Source organism: Stegostoma tigrinum, chromosome 11 (assembly GCF_030684315.1).
Source record: "Stegostoma tigrinum isolate sSteTig4 chromosome 11, sSteTig4.hap1, whole genome shotgun sequence".
In the NCBI taxonomy this organism is placed as follows: Eukaryota; Metazoa; Chordata; class Chondrichthyes; order Orectolobiformes; family Stegostomatidae; genus Stegostoma; species Stegostoma tigrinum.
In genome coordinates, this window is record NC_081364.1 from 29,214,126 (window position 1) to 29,233,563 (window position 19,438).

A 19,438-nucleotide genomic window follows, 5' to 3' on the forward strand; every position below is an offset into this window, starting at 1 on the left:
ACAAAGATGTTACTGGAACTGGAGGATGAATGTTACAGGGAAAGGCTGAATAGGCTGGGGCTTTTATCCCCTGAAGTGACAGAGGCTGAGGGGTGACGTTTAAAGGACACTTTTAACATGAGAAAAGGGAGAATATTTAATAAGAACTTAAGGGATAACTTTCATGCAGATGGTGATACATTTATGGAATGAGCTGCCAGAGGAAGTGGCAGAGGCTGGTACAATTACAAGATTTAAAAGACATCTGGATGCATGTATGTATAGGAAGAGTTTAGAGGGATATGGGCCAAATACTAGCAAATGGGGCAAGGTTAGAATGGGATGTCTAGTCAGTGCAAATGAGTTGGACAGAAGCATCTATTCTACGCTGTATGACTATAAGAGGCCCGTGGGGAGTATAAGGGAAGCAGAAAGAACTTAAGTTAGGAGGAAGGCTGGAAGAAGCCATGAAAATCTCCTTGGCAAATAAGGTGAACCCCAAAATATTTTAGACATATTAGGAGCAAGAGGGTTGTTAGGGAAAGAGTAGGTCCACTCGAAGACAAAAAGAGGAATTTATGCATGGAGTCAGAGGAAGTGGACAAAGTCCTTAAATGAGTACTTTGTTGTCAGCATTCACCAAAAGGAAAAGGACATGGATGGTGGTAAGATTAGGTGATAAAGTCTGTCAGAAGTATACAAAATTATTAGAATGGATAGCATGGATTATTGGAATCTTTTTCCCATTGAAATATCAAAAACTAGCAGGGGGCAGATAGGAGGAACTGCACATGCTGGAGAATCGGAGATAACAAGGTGTAGAGCTGGATGAACGTAGCAGGCCAAGCAGCAGAGGAGCAGGAAAGCTGATGTTTCGGGCCGAGACCCTTCTTCAGAGAAAGGTTTAAGGCAAAAGGGGAAAGTTTAAAAGCGAGGCAAGTTTTTTTTGAAAGAAAGCAAGCAGAGGATGGTAGGTGCTAAGGCAAGTGGTAGAAGCACAGACAAGGTTTAAGCAGCACCTCACCAGGCACGAAAAGGGACTGAGATGTGCACCATGTGTTAGCAGATTAGTTTAGAATGGCAGTGGTCAAGCACATGACCTGTTCCTGTGCTGTATTATGTCAAGCTTTTACAGTCAGTTACATTCCCTGAAATTTTACTGTGATATCATATTTTCCCTCTTTTGATCCTCTTGAACTGCAAAAGGAAAAAACTCCCAATCCTTGTACATGCTGCTTTACTTCTGACAGTTTCGTACATCTCTTTGCATCTAATACTATCCCCAATTTCTTTTGTAAGCTGTAGTGAACCACTTTTCCTCTTATTTTTGTAAGTCTTCACCCCATTCAATTTTCTGTAAGTTATCCTAAGGAACAAATGCAAGCACTGAATATTATGGACTATGGGCCCTGATACCATTTCAACAACTGTACTGAAGACTTATGCTGCAGAACTTGCTGTGCCCTTGCCAAACTGTTACAGTACAGCTACAACACTGGAATCTACATGCAAAATTGCTGAGACGTATCCTTTAAACTAAAAGTACAAATCCAACCCAGTCAATACATCCCATATGGGAGCAAATGACTGCAGAGGCTGGAGCTTGTACTGGAAAAAAACTGCTGGGAATCACAGCAAGTCAGGCAGCAAGCTAACATTGAGATCAGATGACTGCTCATCAGATGGGGCACCAGCATCTTTGGAAAAAAAAAGATTCTCAGTCAATTTGGGAAGGAATTCAAAATTGGCTGTTAAGTTTCTGGAGCTTTCAAATATGGCCCTAGAAATTAGTAGAATTGCAATTCTATACCACAAGTCTTTTTGGGGGATGTCAATTATATTGGAATTAGATGTTCCAGATTTGGATAGAACAACGAGCCTGCTACCAAGCATAAGATGGAACAGCTGAGGATTCTCAAACAACTTTAATGGCTAAAGCATACAGACATCATAAGCAAATTTTTCATATGCTGGAGCTTAACCTGGCCACAGAGGACATCTGGACAGCAAATAAAACTTGATAAGAAGCTTGAAAATACAAAGCTTATAAATAAGATATATATATGCTGCAGTTTTGAGTTGAGTGATTTCAATAAAATATCATTAATCTTTTTTAATGATGCCTTTCATGCAAATCATGGTGATTGATTTTTCAGTACAGGAAGATTTGAGATTGTTCTTGTGGTAGAAAATGGGAAGCAAAGACAATAAGAGCAGTGAAGATCTGTACTCCCATTAATGTTGCTTGCTACCATGTGGACCTGAAGTGGTCTACTCACAGCAGTGGCTTCCAGAATGGGAAGTCAAAAGGTTGACACATCAGCGTGCGTGGATGTTCTGAGCTGTTGCTATGTGCCCACGCAGCTTTGGGGGAACATTAGTAAACAGCACATTAACCGTTGAAACTCATTCTCATGGATTCTTTTGATATGACATTCAACATTTGCATTTTGGTCTGTTAAGTGAGATAAGTGCTATCACATTTACAATACACAATTTGTAAAAGCTGGAAGTTTGCTCAACTGAATTTTTTTAAAATCATAGAATAATCAAGTGTTGCTGAAGTTTGGACAGACTGTCATGTTAAATCGTGATAGCAGGCGTTTTGAAAAGTCTACAAAAAAAAAATTTCCAGGATATTCCAAAGTCATGGTTTCTATGGACAACACCACATTCAAACTACCTCACGCTTTTCTACTTTTAACTTGGCCAGCGACTTGGAATGAAAAGAATACGAATTAGGACAGTACTGCAGCACAGACTTGTCAATTTGGGCAATCCTGTTTCTCACAATCATTGTGTAAATTGCCGATGGCAAAGTGTGTGTGAAGGGCACATGATATCAAACAATTTGGATAAGAAATAGTATTTGAATTTTACACAACTGTGCCATAAACAGTGCAAAATCTTAAGCAACAGGAATTTGGAGGCGGTAAAATGAAATGTATGGTGCAGTATATTAGCCAGCAACACAAGAGTTAGCATAAAGCAGAGCAATGTAATGCCCGTTACTAAAAAGGAATAATAGCATACTTGTAGCCCAGATGGAGGCCATTCAGCCCACTGAGTTTGTGCTAAGATAAATTGTATTACATAGCATAGCTAAATTAGACAAACCACAGAATATGCTTAGAATATAATTTTTATAAATAAACCAAAAATATACCAGGTAAGATTTTATTTGGCTTTTCTATAATCACAATTGCAGAACTGTATGTCACATTGGTCTTTCCACCTACCAATGTTCCTTTTAATTTCCCTACATTGTGTGCAACCTATTTCTTGTACTGTACAGGATCTTAAATTGCCACATAGCCCTCACATGCAAATCTTAAGAGTTTTTTTCTGTTTAATCTTTTCATCGTGCGTGGCACATTTCTGTTAAGGTTTACAGCTGATAGACAAATGAGGGGAACAATGAAAACAAGATACTACCTACTTATCATAAGGAATAACGATAGTGTATTATAAAGGCTTATTACCTTTATTAGGTGAGTTAATGCTTCCTGAAGTTGAGTCTTACTGAGAACAGTTGGTAGTGGTGAAGATCGAGATTCTGATGCCAAAGTTAAAGGGGAGGTTGAACCATATTTCCTTTCAGTTTCTGAAATCATTGCTGTTGAATGCTTGAACATACCAGGAGATAAAAGCATGGATGGACCAACTGAGGAAGTGTTTGTTGGCGTGAGAACCACCTAGGTAAAAATGAAAACACAAAAAAAAAATTAAGTACATTTTGTGGCCTGACAAAGCTGAAAAAGATAAATTCTACCCTGTAACCTATGCCTTTCTCATTGGTATCTTCATTTATTTCTTGTAAAACCATTTGTTGTCAGCATAAAGCTGATTTGATTATTTTCCCATATCCTACCAATATTCTGATTAAAATGCACAATGAACTGCAGCAAAATAATGCATGAATGATCATGGAATATTTGAATATAAAAAACAAAAATGTTCTTCAAATTGGATTATGAAATCTGAACGTGTGAAGTAGTGAGTTGTTAAATTTTTCTAAATTTGTCAATAGAATGAACAAGTAATGAAATATATGGCAACAACTGATATTTTAGTATGTACCTATGTTACAGCTTTAAAAATACAAAATTAGTGCAGGGTTTCAAATTTTGGGTTCTAAAGGCAACAAATTTTGTACAAAAACAAATTGCTGGTAAAGCTCAGCAGGTCTGGCAACTTGCGTATGAAGAAACAAATTTCATAGTATGGGAGTAAACAGATTAAATCATATAAATACTGCTTAAAGCATTTTCTGTTTCATCACACAAAGCCCACTAACTGCATTTATTTTGGAGACAATTCATAATGATACAAAATTGTTCAGAAGCTACAATCTGTATGTTGGATAATATTACAGAAGTAATAAAGACTTCAGTTTGAAAACAATTTATCCCTACCACATTTTGATCATTAACCAATCTTCCTACATAATGCTAGTGTACTACACCCAACTTTTTAAAATTAACTCTCTCTTCTCCTTCTTCCCCACAACCAACCACCACTACCAACATTTCAGGAAGCACATCACATCCTTTTTAGAAAATCAAATGACAGGGTTGGGCTGTAATACTGTTTCTTTTTCTACCATGTTGGATTATCAATAAATTTGTCAGCACAGAGGAAACACTTCAGCCTATTAATTCTATACCACCAAGAATGTATTACTACCTACACCAGTCCTATTGCCTTCAATACACATTCTCAACAATCTAAAATTTGTCCAAACAGGATTCCTCTTTTCCGTGAAACCATTCTGGTGCTCTCTGATCATGCCATGGTTTTTCACGTGTGTTGGAACTGCCTTAATCATCTATACCGGATTGGAGAATCATAAATGTTACAGTCATTCAAAAAAGAAGAGATAAGCCCAATAATTAAAGATAACAAGGTGTAGAGCTGGATGAACACAGCAGGCCAAGCAGCAGAGGAACAGGAAGGCTGATGTTTCAACAGCCAATTTAAAATGCAGCATACAATAATCTGGGTCAAAAGTCTACTGTCATTTGGATAAATCTGGATTAGTTAACGAGTATGTGGTGGATTTCCTCAAGGATAAAATCACATTAAACTAATATTGAAGTAAAAAATAAACCATGAGTTTAATGCAATTGATGTCATTTGAGTACGTGGATTTTCAAAAGACATTTGCAGTGACACATAAATGCTTGTTAGCACAGCCAAAGGTCAAGGAATTGAAAGGAATGTGGCAATATGGATGCAAAAAGTAGCTGAGTAACAGGAAACAAAGATTAGGAAAGTTTTTTTGGACAGGAGCAAGTTATATATCAAGACTCCCCAGGGACAGGAGTTTGGACCACAGGTTTTCTTCAATCTATAAGAGTGACCTAGAATTGGGTATGCAGGGCGTAGTTTAAATCTGTGCATGACAAAAATTGGAAATATCATGAACTGTTAGATGAATGGAAGTACAATTTAAAAAGGACATAGGCTGGTGCCTGCACAGACACTTGGCAAATGAAATTATAATACCGAGAGAAAGAATAAAGAGATCCAACTCTAAAGGTGGCGCGGGAGCAGAGGGATGTGGAGTTGTGTGCACAGAAATCAGTGACAGTGGTAGTATAGGTTGAGAATGTAGCAAATAAGGTATATGGGATCCTGGGCTTTTGCAGCAGGGTCAGACATTACAAAGACAGTTAAGATGAAACTTTGTAAAACAGTGATTTAGCCTTAACTGAAGCAATATATCTAATCCTGCATACTACAGTGAGAAGACTTTAGAGAGGGTGCTGAAATGATTTCCAAGAATAGTTCCAGGAATGATTTATTGACAAATGGTTGGATTAGAGAAGCTGGAGCTACCTCCTTAGAGAAGATTGAGAGATTTTGATACAGGTATTCAAAAATATGAAACGGTTTGCACAGATAGATTGGAAGAAACTTTTCCATGTCAGTTGGGTGAAGAACCAGAGTGCACATCTTTAAGATTAAAGGCAAAAGTATTACAAAAGATAGCATGAAAAATTTCTTTCAAACCACAGGCAGTTAGCAGCTGGAATACACTGTCCAAGCAAGTGTGGTGAAATCATATTCAATTATTGGCTTTTAAAAAAAGGGTCCCAGTTAATTGTCCTGAAAGAAATAATAAAATTACAAAGCTACAAAGGTAGTTAAGTGTGGATAGCAAAATTGTTCTTGCAGAGAGCCTGCAGGGACTCAACATGCCAAAAAGACTCCATTTGTGATGCAGCTATTTGATGATTAGATGATTGATACAATGTTTTAAAAATAAGCATTGTAGCAAGAGAAATCAAATTCTACTTTAGCATAAATTTTAATGACAATACCTAATAGATCCTCCTCTGTTGCTTCACCCATAGAGAATAAATTAGTCAATAAACAAATGAATTAAAGAGAATAAATTATGAAACTACAAACCATAGATTGCTTACTCAATCCAGTGGAACTATAGTTAATTGATTCCCAATAGCCAGCACTCTAAGTGTTAAAGCTTTAGCCTAAAGATACAAGTTGAATTTATTATGGTGGGATTGCATTATGAAAAGGAAAAAGCAGCTGGGCTTAATCTTATTTTCCCTAATTTTACCTTGTTAGTAACAGAGCATAAAATCCTGGATGAGAATTTTTTGGCAATTAGCTGTACACATCACATGCCCTGTAGTGTCTGCCAAGTTACACATCCAACTAAACCATATTTAATTTCATAATCTTAACTGTAATTTCTTAAGTTAATTGGTCAGGTGGCAGAGGAGATAAGAGCCTTACTTGCCTTCCCATTAGGTGTTTTATTTCAATATTGCGTCTGCAAGGGTAGCAAGGTGGTTTGAAAGTTTTACTGATTTTTTTTTTAAATTACGAAAAAGATTCCCTTCCAGCGTGTGTCTCAAAATTTTTTTCTCCCTTCCAGAAGACGTGAGTCTCTCCAGGATAATGAGTTTGGCAGATGATAAAAACAGATTTGGCGTCCTCGTTGCTGTGTCTGTACACTATTGCATCAGCAATCTGAACCTTAGTGTTAACTGCCTACATCTTTTCCCATATTGTTGATTAGAAAAAGAAACATTCGTTAATTTTGCACTGAGAAAGGGTCACTGAACATGGAGAGTACAGGTATGTCTGGTTCCTTCACATTTACATCCAAATGTTTTGATTCCTTTTATGCCAATGACGTAAAGCAATAAACTAGATTGTTGGAAAGTTATCTTGACTTGCCCTCCTGTATCAAACTAACCACACACCCTTTAATCCTTTGAGTTCAGTACTGAACTTAGTCTTGATTCCTGGTTTACAGTAGCATGGGAGATTGACAAATGGATATGATATTTTAAAAGTTTGTACCTGTAATGAAGTTTCTGTGGTCCTTATGTTTGGTTCTTTAAAGCTTTCTGGTGTAACAAGTATTGGAGAAAAATTTGCCGCTAATGATGGTTTAGTGAGCGTCTGATGCTGCTGATCATGCTGTTGCGTCAGTTTGAGCTTCTGAAGCAGTTCATGACCTTGAGATCCAATATCTGAAATGCTTCTTTCACCAGCGCCACTCTGTGGAGTCTGATTACTTCCTGACGGCAGGTTCTGGTTAGCACATGTCATTTCAGAAGAAGGACACATCATCAGTGGTGATACTGCTTTGACTTCTTGTTGCAAATTCTGACTATGGCCATTAGTGTTGATGGTGGCTGCACTCTGATTAGAAGTAGCTTCAAAATTTAGAGAAGACTGAAAGAGGGGACTGGCAGAAATATTGTACATACGATTGGTTTTGATGTCAGATTTTTGGAGAGCAGCTGGTGTCATTAGAACTTGTGCAGCATCTTCTTGGTAATTTGAATTGCTAATTTGGGAAAAATTGATTTTGTTATTCTGACTCTCAGGGCTTCCCAACTGCTTAAGTTCTGTTGCATGTTCATAAGCAAATGGCAAACCTAAGTTTTGACTTCGTAATTTGGTGTCTGGCTGAGATGTCAATAAAGTTTCTTGGTTAGAATTCATTAAGTGCTCTTTAGAAACAGGTGCTCCAAATAACTCCTCTACTGTCAAATGCTTGGTGCCTGAAAGAATATGCTAAAAGAGGAAAAGAGTCAGTATTAAAATATTTGTTCACATATTCATGGTCAATTATTAAATAAGTAGAAGTTTCCTTTAATTAAGCACTAACCAAAGGCAGTGGTCCCTACCACACAAATTGTTCTCTAACTACAGGACCACTCTTTTCCATAGACACCAAATGAGACAAACCAGACAGTCTGAAGTTAATCTGCTTCTGATTCCATGCCCCTCTATCACCAAATGTGCCTACTTGCATATTATCATCCATGGTGCCTTTTCTACAGCTTTTTGCTATTATAACTCTCATCTGCCTCTTATTTTGACAGTTGACTATTTCAGAGCACATCTGGTCAGCCTCCCATGGTATACACCCTGCTAAAACTTGAGATAATCCAAAACACTGATATCTAAATCCTAATTCACATCAAGTGCCATTCTCAGTTTCCTCATGCTTGTGATTTACACAGGTTCTCAGTCTGGCAATGTCTCAAATTCTAAACACTCATTCAAGTTTTCAAATCCCACTTTGGTCTCAACCATGTCCCATTTCCTTTAGTCCTATAAACTCTTAGGATCTCTGCACTCCTCCAATGGTGGCCTCGTGCTGCCTTTACTTCCTCTGCTCAGTCACTAGCAGATGCACTGCTGGTCATCCCGAGCTTGGAGCTTTCCTCTCTAAACCTATCTGCCTCCCTAAAGGCTACTTTAATCTGTCTCCATACCCTTATGTGGCCCACTGTTTGATACAACTCCTGAACAGTGTCTTAGGATTTTTAGTACATTCAACTATTCCATAAATAGAAGTTGCCATTGTTAAAATAATCAGAGTAAAACTACCTTGTTATGGTGCTGGGCTGGAGAGGAGTTATGTTCATCTATTGACTTTTTCACTGCTAAGCCTGCAGAGTTGTGTATGCCTGGCGAACTTGATAAAATACTTGAATCACCAAACTGGCATGTCTAAAAAAAGGACAAAAAAAAACAAACACTACATTCAATATTGATCCAATATTAACATTTGGTCAATGGTGATATTAGCTAACACAAGGAACTAACCATTCAAGATGTGACTACAAATTGTAATTGTTCAAATCGATCAGCAAACAGAAACTGTTCAAATTCCTGAATCTACTTTCACAGCACATCACCACTAGATGGCAAACAGTCCTTGGGTTCACAATTAAATGCTGACTTAATAAACAAAATTTAATTTAGATCAGATACAAACTATATGTAATTATTTTCAACATGTATGTACTTTGATGTAGCAGAAATGTTCAATTATAATCAAAACAAATTAGAGCAGAAAACTAGGCAAAGCTCATGGTGAGTAGAGTGAAAGGAAAAGTCTAGGAGGAGTACATGTTATACAATGAGGTTTTCTGAAGAATTCCAAGATAATAAAACGTGAGGCTGGATGAACACAGCAGGCCAAGCAGCATCTCAGGAGCACAAAAGCTGACGTTTCGGGCCTGGACCCTTCATCAGAGAGGGGGATGGGAAGAGGGAACTGGAATAAATAGGGAGAGAGGGGGAGGCGGACCGAAGATGGAGAGTAAAGAAGATAGGTGGAGAGAGTATAGGTGGGGAGGTAGGGAGGGGATAGGTCAGTCCAGGGAAGACGGACAGGTCAAGGAGGTGGGATGAGGTTAGTAGGAAGATGGGGGTGCGGCTTGGGGTGGGAGGAAGGGATGGGTGAGAGGAAGAACCGGTTAGGGAGGCAGAGACAGGTTGGACTGGTTTTGGGATGCAGTGGGTGGGGGGGGGGGAAGAGCTGGGATGGTTGTGTGGTGCAGTGGGGGGAGGGGATGAACTGGGCTGGTTTAGGAATGCAGTAGGGGAAGGGGAGATTTTGAAACTGGTGAAGTCCACATTGATACCATTAGGCTGCAGGGTTCCCAGGCGGAATATGAGTTGCTGTTCCTGCAACCTTCGGGTGGCATCATTGTGGCACAGCAGGAGGCCCATGATGGACATGTCATCTAGAGAATGGGAGGGGGAGTGGAAATGGTTTGCGACTGGGAGGTGCAGTTGTTTGTTGCGAACTGAGTGGAGGTGTTCTGCAAAGCAGTCTCCAAGCCTCCGCTTGGTTTCCCCAATGTAGAGGAAGCCGCACCGGGTACAGTGGATGCAGTATACCACATTGGCAGATGTGCAGGTGAACCTCTGCTTAATGTGGAATGTCATCTTGGGGCCTGGGATAGGGGTGAGGGAGGAGGTGTGGGGGCAAGTGTAGCATTTCCTGCGGTTGCAGGGGAAGGTGCCGGGTGTGGTGGGGTTGGAGGGCAGCGTGGAGCGAACAAGGGAGTCATGGAGAGAGTGGTCTCTCCGGAAAGCAGACAGGGGTGAGGATGGAAAAATGTCTTGGGTGGTGGGGTCGGATTGTAAATGGCGAAAGTGTCGGAGGATGATGCGTTGTATCCTGAGGTTGGTAGGGTGGTGTGTGAGAACGAGAATGAAGAATTCATTTGATTTTCAAAAGACATTCTCTCTCAGGGTCACTGGATTCCAATGTCAGCTACCAAAGCTTTTGTCCTTAGGAGCAAATAGATAGGTACATGAAGCCATGCTGACAAAAATTCCTTTTATTTTAAGAAGTGTGAAGTACTGATATATTAATATATCATGTTTTGGAACCTCTAAAAATTTAGAGGATATGGCAGCCAAATAAAACACACAAAGCAGAAATAGGACTGAACTACTTAAGCTGAAGAGTCACACAGTATTGGGTAGATGCCTCTAAAAAGGAACAAGATTTATTTCCAAACGGATCCAAAGACATCTAACCTCAAAAATAATTTTTAAAAAAAATCAGAAAAACCTGATGAATGGCCCAGTTTTCTAAGCGTGCCTGAATTGTTTATCTAAGATGAAGATGCAGATGAGTTATCTTTATATGGTACAATTCATAATAAACATTTAATCCCAAACTACAAAATTTACATTGTTAGTTAAAAAATTTCAAAATACATATTTTTTCAGTGTAGTTTTGCATTTTCTTTCATTGTTTGCATTTTCATGGACCACCAAATGTGGTTAAGATAAATTTACCAATTTTTACAAAATAGTAGTTTTAGATTTACATGAGGTCAAGTTCACTTGTTCTCCACTTGTGTTTGATCATGTAATGTTTTCACATCATAAAAATGCACTTTGGCATTGGTGAGATACAATACAATTGGTTTTGGCTTTTTCACAAAACCTAACTGGTGAAAAGTGATTCTTAAAAAGGAAGAAACCAAAAATAATCTTATGGAGAAAGTGTAAATACATTGACAGATTGATTGCACAAGATAGGAATAACTGTCAGCATGTATATGGAGACTCAAATTTTTCAAAATACTACCCTCATCTGAAAAGATCACACAACAGCTTCAAAATTATTTTACAACAACAAAAGCCACTTAAGAAGCCCTCACATTAATATGTGAAGACAAGACAGACAGAAATCCGATTAACAGCTCAGATTAAAATCATGCATCAAAACCATTTTTGTTCACTGCAGAGTATCAAACAACACACTTGGTCCAAACAGTTCCTTTGAAAATTCTGATTTACAAAAAATGTTTTCCATTCAAACTTCAAAATTGTTGTCCAATGGATATTTTATATTCTAAGTATTCATTTAAAAACACCAAAGAATTTCATGTTAGAATGGTACTCCAATTACAATGGATTGGAGGATATCCTCCTAAGGTTTTATAACTGCACCAAAGCCCAACAAACATCATTGAACAATTCCAAAAGCACATAACTGCAACCTGAATTTTGAAAAAAAATTTACAAAAATCAGCCTGCTTCTCAGGTCTGTGAAAGGTGCACATCAAGTCAATAAAGGTTTTCTAATTCATTCTATTCTCCAGTTACTTTTCTTGATATGCAGGAGTGAGCAACTTGAACCATGGCATCCCAAACCTCCACACCATACAGAAAATTCCATCACACTGCATCCACCCTCCCCACCGTGGGAGACAACCGATTAGCTAACCAGCTGTATTTAAACAGGCCCTGTAGTTAAAAATCTGGCTAGTCTCCGAATAGAGGTTCAGCACAGGATTGTTGACAGCATCAGCCAGAAGTTAAAAATCAGCCTTTCACATCTAGGCTCAATAAGGTGAAAATTAGCCAACAATATTTACAGTACTCTTTTGCCATAAAACCCAAGAATCATAATTATAGAGAATTACCAAAGAATTAAAACTTAAAAAAACAGCTGGAAAGACAGAAAGGTTACAACCCTGAAAAGACATCAACCAGTTTATATCAGCACCGAACGCATAAGTTAATTGCCCATTCTAATCCCACTTTCCAGCAGCCAGTCTGTAGCCTTGCAGATTACAACACTTCAGGTGCAGGTACAGATTCCTTTTATGAGTGAAAGGTTTCCACATCAGATGAACTGGCAATCTCCTTAAATCTGTGTCCCAGTCATTGACTGGTTTGCTTAATGAGATAGCGTGATAGGGAAAACCTATCCAAGTATTTTGTACTCCACAATTAAGTCACCCCTCAGCTTCCTGTGTTCTAAGGAAAGGAATCTTAGCCTTCCGACATTCTCCTACCATTTTCCACCATTCACCGATTCTATGGACCCAAACTTCTGATCTGTTTAGGATCCTAAGCAGCCAAACTATTATTTTTCCCAGAGAAGCACGGAGATTTAGGAACAGGAAATTATCTTTTCTTTCTTGAATAACGATAGCTTATCTAAGTTGTGGTCTCAGCTCCACTTTCTTGTCTGTGTACACCCCGTTCAAAAAAAGTTGCATTAAATGGAAAAACCCAGCATCCAAGACATTCTGGCAGAGAGATTTCTCAACTATCTCAAAAAGGGAAACCTTTTAAAGGTATGTCCTCTGGTATAAATCTCCCCTACAAAAGGGAGCATTTCTCTTGGTATCGGCCCTATCCAGTTCCTAAAAGGATTAGATATATTTTATGTAGATTACATCTCATTCTTCTAAACTCTAATATTGCAGGTGCGACCTTTCATAAAAGGTAAGCAATTCATCTTGGAAGAGACACATGAACCTTGTTGGAACCGCTTCGAAACCTATAATAATGAATCACATTGATAATGGATAAATTTACCTATTATAAGCTGAAATGTTTATTCAAAGTTTTACCTAAAACACAAGTCTCCTTTAATAAAAAAGGATGCTGGAGAGCCCAGAGATAACAAGGTGTAGGGCTGGAAAAACACAGCAGGCCAAGCAGCATCACAGGAGCGGGAAGGCTGACGTTTTGGGCCTAAACCCTGCTTTCCCCAAACGTCAGCCTTCACGCTCCTGTGATGCTGCTTGGCCTGCTGTGTTTAACAAGGTGTAGGGCTGGGTAAGTTTTTTTTTTAAAATCTTTTCAGTTCAACAGAAGCTTATGTGCAAACTTAGGTGAAAGAATCCTTGCTAACAAGTTGCCCAATTGATCCAACCCATTCCTGAAAAGAAAATCCCCTTGTGAGTTCAGAGTGAAATCAGTTTGCTCTTTTGAAACAGTAACTGAAGAAACATTAAGATTGTGTTTCCTGAACAAGCTGTGTTTACACAACTGTAGAGAGAGATGCACTATTAGTGACTTAGCCACATGTGCCAGAACAGCAAAACAAGACAAGACTCTGAAACATCCTGAGCTTTAACTTTTTGCCTTCAAAAAGAAATCATTCACGAAGACAGAAAGAGTTTGTTGTTTTTGAATTATTTAGAGCACTTACCTTCAGTTTTACTGACCAACGTTTACATTGACCAACACCAGAATGCTTCATTAAAACAGAATGTACTCGATAAACTATTAGTTTCATTTATTAAGAAACCTGATTGATAGACCTTAAAATTTTTAAAACCTGGTAGAGATAAACAATTTAAATGGCCAACTTGTTAACTGGATATATTATTGTGTCTTGGAGCAGTGGGAAGCACAAAGATGAATTCCCCAGCTTCAGTCAAAACAGCACATAACCCCCATTTGTGAATTTTCATAATATAAATACTCAGCTCGTTTGCAAGTGAATAAGGATTGCAAGTTTACTTTTTTTAAAAAAAATCAAATATTATAAATCCTCAGTCCTTGGAAGCCAAGTGATCAATCTTGCTTTAAATATGCAGCGTAAAAATTCTTGTTGAATTTACATATGCTGAGTGATGTTTCTATAGCAACTACCATTATTTAATAATGAAAAGGTGAAGTGACTGACATTCAGGGTCATTGATAATTACTATAAACAATTTAAATTCTTACTTGTTCGTATTCTTCCTTGGCTTTACTAAGCATGTCTAAGATGTCAATAGGATTTTCTTCATCATATCCACTGGGCTTGTTTGGAGTGGTTCTCCCTGGAGATTCTTGCTGGGCTCGCTGTGCTTCCATTTGAACTACCCTAAGGAGGCACCAAAATATGTACTGTAGCAAGTAATTACTTAGGCACTTAAAAATTATCCCACTCTGATCACAAGCTCTAAATTTGAACCCTGATCAATGTTTAACTTAGTTTGGTGCGGTACACTTCCAAAGGAGAAAAAAAACAGCAGAAGGGGTAGTAGGAACTGCAGATGCTGGAGAATCTGAGATAACAAGGTGTAGAGCTGGACGGACTCAGCGGGCCAAGCAGCAGAGGAGCAGGAAAGCTGACGTTTCAGGCCTAGACTCATCAGCAGAAATGAAGAAATACTTTGTACTTCCTGAAGAATGGTCTAGGCCCGAAACGTCAGCTTTCCTGCTCCTCTGCTGCTGTTCGGCCTGCTGTGTTCATCCAGCTCTACACCTTGTTATCACAGGAGAAGGAACTGGAGAATTGGAGGCATTGTTCTGTTGATTGTTACAGATGCCTAGATAGCAGGGTGCCTTTGTGGACTTTCAGGAACAACAGGATGAGGCAATTTCTCTTTTTTCTTAATTAGTCACAGATGCACAATGTACTTAGTATCTCAAGAGAGCTCAGTTAAATCATTTCCCAACAGTATAACACAGTCTTTAAAAGTATATTACTCTTCCTTCAAAGTTTTAACATATTTCAGAGTTTGAGATTTACAGAAGAGATGAATTTAGTTGTGGATGACTCCTGCAGCACAAACTTAATTCAAGTATTTATAATTTATTCATTTGAACTTTACGCGGCTACAACATGCAGTGTTTTCACAGTGGAGGTAAAAATTTCTATTGTTTAGTTCCAAGTTGCACAATTACATTTTGGTCACATGCAGCAAACTGATCTGATAGTCCAAAAAGGTCTGTTCTTCAATATCACTACACTGGTTAACTACTTTCTCATCCCCATGACTTCAGAGATTAAAGAAAATTCATCTCAAGTTGCAGGAAACCCTGATATTAGATACGAAGGTTCATTACATCAGATTAAAATATAAATTTCTCTTAAAACACTGATTATTCAAATCCAACACCAAACACATCCAATTTGTAATCTTATTTTCCATAGTAACTCTACTAATTCACTTCAAAATTTGAAGCGCTTCCAGGTTTTTCAATTCAACAAATGCAATCAATACTGGGGAGTGGGGATGTGGGGTGCATTTGAACAGAATTCCCATTAATTTAGCATCTGAAGCTAAGTGAGAAACACTGCAACCCTTAAAGTTGATGTTAAAATCTTGATTAATTAAAATGCAAAAAAAAGTGTAATTTACAAGCTACTTTATCTAAGTTGTCCACAAAGATAGATTGCTGACCATTTTATATGATTTAAATGAACAAGCCAACAGTTGTCAAGAGAGCAGGTGCATTAAACACTATGATAATCAATGTCATGCTACATAGTCCAAAATTAAAATCTGAGGATAATAAGTTTTAAAATAAATCTTAACTAAGTTATACATGAAGTTAAAAAAATATACTCTTTTCAGCTTGATATTTCTTCAGTTTGTTTCTGTAGGATATACAGATAGAAGGAAAAAAAAATCAGTGCGCTGTAAAGACAAGATCATGAAATAAACATCTATTTTGGAGGGATTATACAATACTGATGACAGAGGAAAATGATAGTCTGGGGTAATTATCACTTAATTGGTAGTCCACAGGCCCAGGCTAATGGAAATACTTGCAAATCAACACGTTCAGAGATGTTAGTACACATCTCTGGAGAAAATGGGATTTGAACCCAGGCCTCCTGGCTCAGCCCTGCCAAACGGATTAAAATATAGTTATTTAACAAACTTGTTTAAAGACTTCCAGTCTGAACAGGTTAAACATTTCTGATACTAACATAAATGCCCAGGCAGTACAACATAAATTTGACCCCAACTTGAAAATTTTGGAGTGGAATATTAAAATTTGAAAGCACAATAACATCTTATGTTAAGCTGATTTAACATCATGCAATTTTTCAGGTCTTACTTTGACATGAGTTGTGCAATTCGCTGACAATCATTCTTGTCATAAAACCAGATGCTGTAAATGGACACTAATAAAAGAAAAGAGAAGTAAACAAATGAATTTTTCCACCTCAACATTTTTCATAGAACTTTACCTTCTCTTGCTGAAGATAATTACATATATTCTAGTTGTTAATAATTCAATTTTGTTTTGTTTACTTGATAAGTAAAGATTCTGTGAAAGTATCTTCCAAACCCATGACCACTTCCATCAATAAGGACAAGGACAGCAGAAAATGTGGGAACACCCAGCCTGCAACTTGCCCACCAAGTTATCCATCATCTTTACTTGGAAATATAATCACCATTCTATTGTAGCTGGATCAAAGCCCTAGAATTCCATCCCTAACAATGTGGGCTGCTGTGGCTCAAAAAAAATGCAGCTCACCACCCCTCTCAAGGTCAATAAATGCCTGTCTAGCCAGTGACAAAGTCAGAATTAGAGAGTCAGCATCTATTTCAGTACTGTACGGACTAGTCAGTGAAACTCAACTAGGTCTCCCAATCTAATCTAGGTCGCACGTGCCTCTAAACCTTTCCTAGTCATATCCGTCCAAATGCCTTTTAAATTTTATAACCGCAACTGCATCTACCAATTCTTCTGGCAGTTCATTCCATATATCAAACACCCTCTGAAAATGGAGGACCTTTAGGTTCGTTTTCAATCTTTCTCCTCATTTTAAAATTATCCCCTTGAACTCCCTTACTCGATGCTAAGGACCTTTGCTATTCACCTTATCTATGCCCCTCACAATTTTATAAATCCAGAAGAGGTCACCCCTCTCCTATACACCAGTGAAAAAAAGTCCCAGCCTCTCCTTACAACGCAAACCTGCCAGTCCCTCATGCCTTTCCAGAAGTTCTATTACTTGCTCAATAATAGATTTCAATATATTTGCAACAAGCGACTTTATGCTAAATCAGCCTGTTGTTACCTGTTTTTTGCCTCTTCTCTTTTGAATAACTGTCACATTAGCAGTTTTACAATCCTCTGGTACTTATCCAAAATCCAACGACTTTCAGAAAATTACAACCTATACATCCACTATGTCAGAGCTACCCCATTTAGAATGCTGGCCATCAGGGCCAGGGGACTTATCTGCCTTTTGCGCCATTGTCTCCCACAAGTGATACGGGGTGGGAAATGAATAAAACAGTAGCACTGTGGGCAATAGGATCCTAATAGGTCCTAACTTTTATTGCCATGACCAATGAGATATACGTTTCCATGAGTCATATTACATATCACCAATAGTAAGTCTTTCATCAGGGTGGTGGGGGTGGTGTCCACCTATTCTTGGATGTCTAGTGATCATAGCATGAGCATCAGTGGCAAAGATTTAGCAGCAAGCCACCTGTCCAGCATAAGACCATGAAAAAGTATAAAACAAAAACTTAATTTTAAATTCTCCCAATCACAGCAATTTGCTAACTCTTATCTGATCTTTTAAAATTGCATTCCTAGGGTTAGCTGATGCTGGAGGATGAAGCAAATAAGAACTGCTAGTATTTAATGATATACAAATATTATCTTCTCTATTCAACTCCTTCAATGCATAATGCTAATGGCCCAACAAGCTTTTATCTGAGTTACATGGTTACCAAAAAAAAGACATACAAAAGATATGTAATCAGAAATGATAGCTTAATGGGCAACTTAGTAAAATTTGAACTGATTACTTTAAAGAGAGGCACCAGCAATATCAGCCTGTTATCTGATATCTCATTTTGTTTCTGGCAACCAGTCTTGAAGGGTTACCATTAGTTCTACTTGTACTCTTGAAAAATACATACAAATAACACATTAAAGTGTTCATCACCATAACTATTTACCAGCTTATGTGGTAACATTTTTGGGTGTAGCTAAAATTGAAACTTTCAAAAATGTTTCACCTACTTCAGCTTTTATTAAGAATATCTTCTTTTAGAGTAATTCACAACAAGATTCACTTTAAGACATACTTAATTCTACAAACCTCCAGGATCTTAAAAAAAATGTAAGAACTACAGGAATAGACCATGCTTCCCTGCCATTAGTTTTTAAAAGCAATCGTTAAGTGACTTCCAACTTAGTTCAGGTCATCCACGCCTGTGCAAGCTCCAAAACACACTGAATTCAGTCGACAAGCTTGGTTAGAAAACATCTCTGCCGGTTCTCTGTATCCAGGCCCTATGACATTCTTCTGAGCTTGATGCTTCCTATCTCTCAATAAGGTTCAAAAAAAAAGTTGCAAATTGAAGACGTTCCATTACTATTCATAGGAAAAGAATATAAAATCTATGACGTTGTATGAAATTCACCAAGTGTAAACACTTGAAAATATTTTCATTATAAATCACAGTTACAGAATCACATGCCACTGTTAGCAGACTGATCAATAGTTTGCATGGCTTCCTGTTTTGCATTATGTTAAAGTTATTCATTGGTTATTTAGCTGTATTATGAATTTTCATGTTTACGTCATTGAGAAATGAAAAATCAATTCATGCTTCCATGTTTTCAGTTTGATGAAAAAAATTGAGGTAATAGTACGAACCCAGCAAGTGTACAGAAGCAGGCACATATTTAAAGTAGGACAACTGAAGTATTTAGGAATGCTGCAGCAGAGGTGCACAAATCCATAGCCACAATTCTTCATATACAAAATCTCCCAAACCCAACTGAGACTCCATGACATTTGTATAAATCTCCCATAATGTATGATTTTGATACCTATTAACTTCAATTCTGTCCCAACAAATAAATGCAATTTAAACTGAAGAAAACTTCTGCATACTAAGTTTATGTTAGAAATCCAAGTTGTTTTATCTGTGCACTAGTACATCCTTAGCTTTATTCCTCAGTTTTAAACATGTGATCAGATGCTAACATACACACCATTTTGTATACATCTATTACAACTAACAACTAAGTAACTAGATAGTAACAAAATTTAAGATCTTGGCTGGGGGGGGAAAGAAACAAATCCTGAATGCAAAGCCCAGATAGGTAATGATAAAACAAATTTTAAAATTTAATAGCAAAACTTGTC

At 37.8% G+C, this 19,438-nt stretch overlaps 1 protein-coding gene across 4 annotated transcripts in view; it reads right to left on the bottom strand.

Moving 5' to 3' along the window:
* Window positions 1–19,438, bottom strand: part of dcp1a (decapping mRNA 1A) — a 52,032-nt gene that overhangs the window by 10,467 nt on the left and 22,127 nt on the right. For all 4 annotated transcript variants that reach the window (XM_059649876.1, XM_048547848.2, XM_059649875.1 and 1 more), the window contains 5 exons: window positions 16,369–16,435; window positions 14,260–14,398; window positions 8,863–8,985; window positions 7,318–8,040; window positions 3,462–3,674 (listed from right to left, as the gene is read on the bottom strand). In XM_059649876.1, coding sequence (XP_059505859.1) covers window positions 3,462–3,674; window positions 7,318–8,040; window positions 8,863–8,985; window positions 14,260–14,398; window positions 16,369–16,435 — 1,265 coding nt within the window. The remainder of the gene's footprint in view (window positions 1–3,461; window positions 3,675–7,317; window positions 8,041–8,862; window positions 8,986–14,259; window positions 14,399–16,368; window positions 16,436–19,438) is intronic.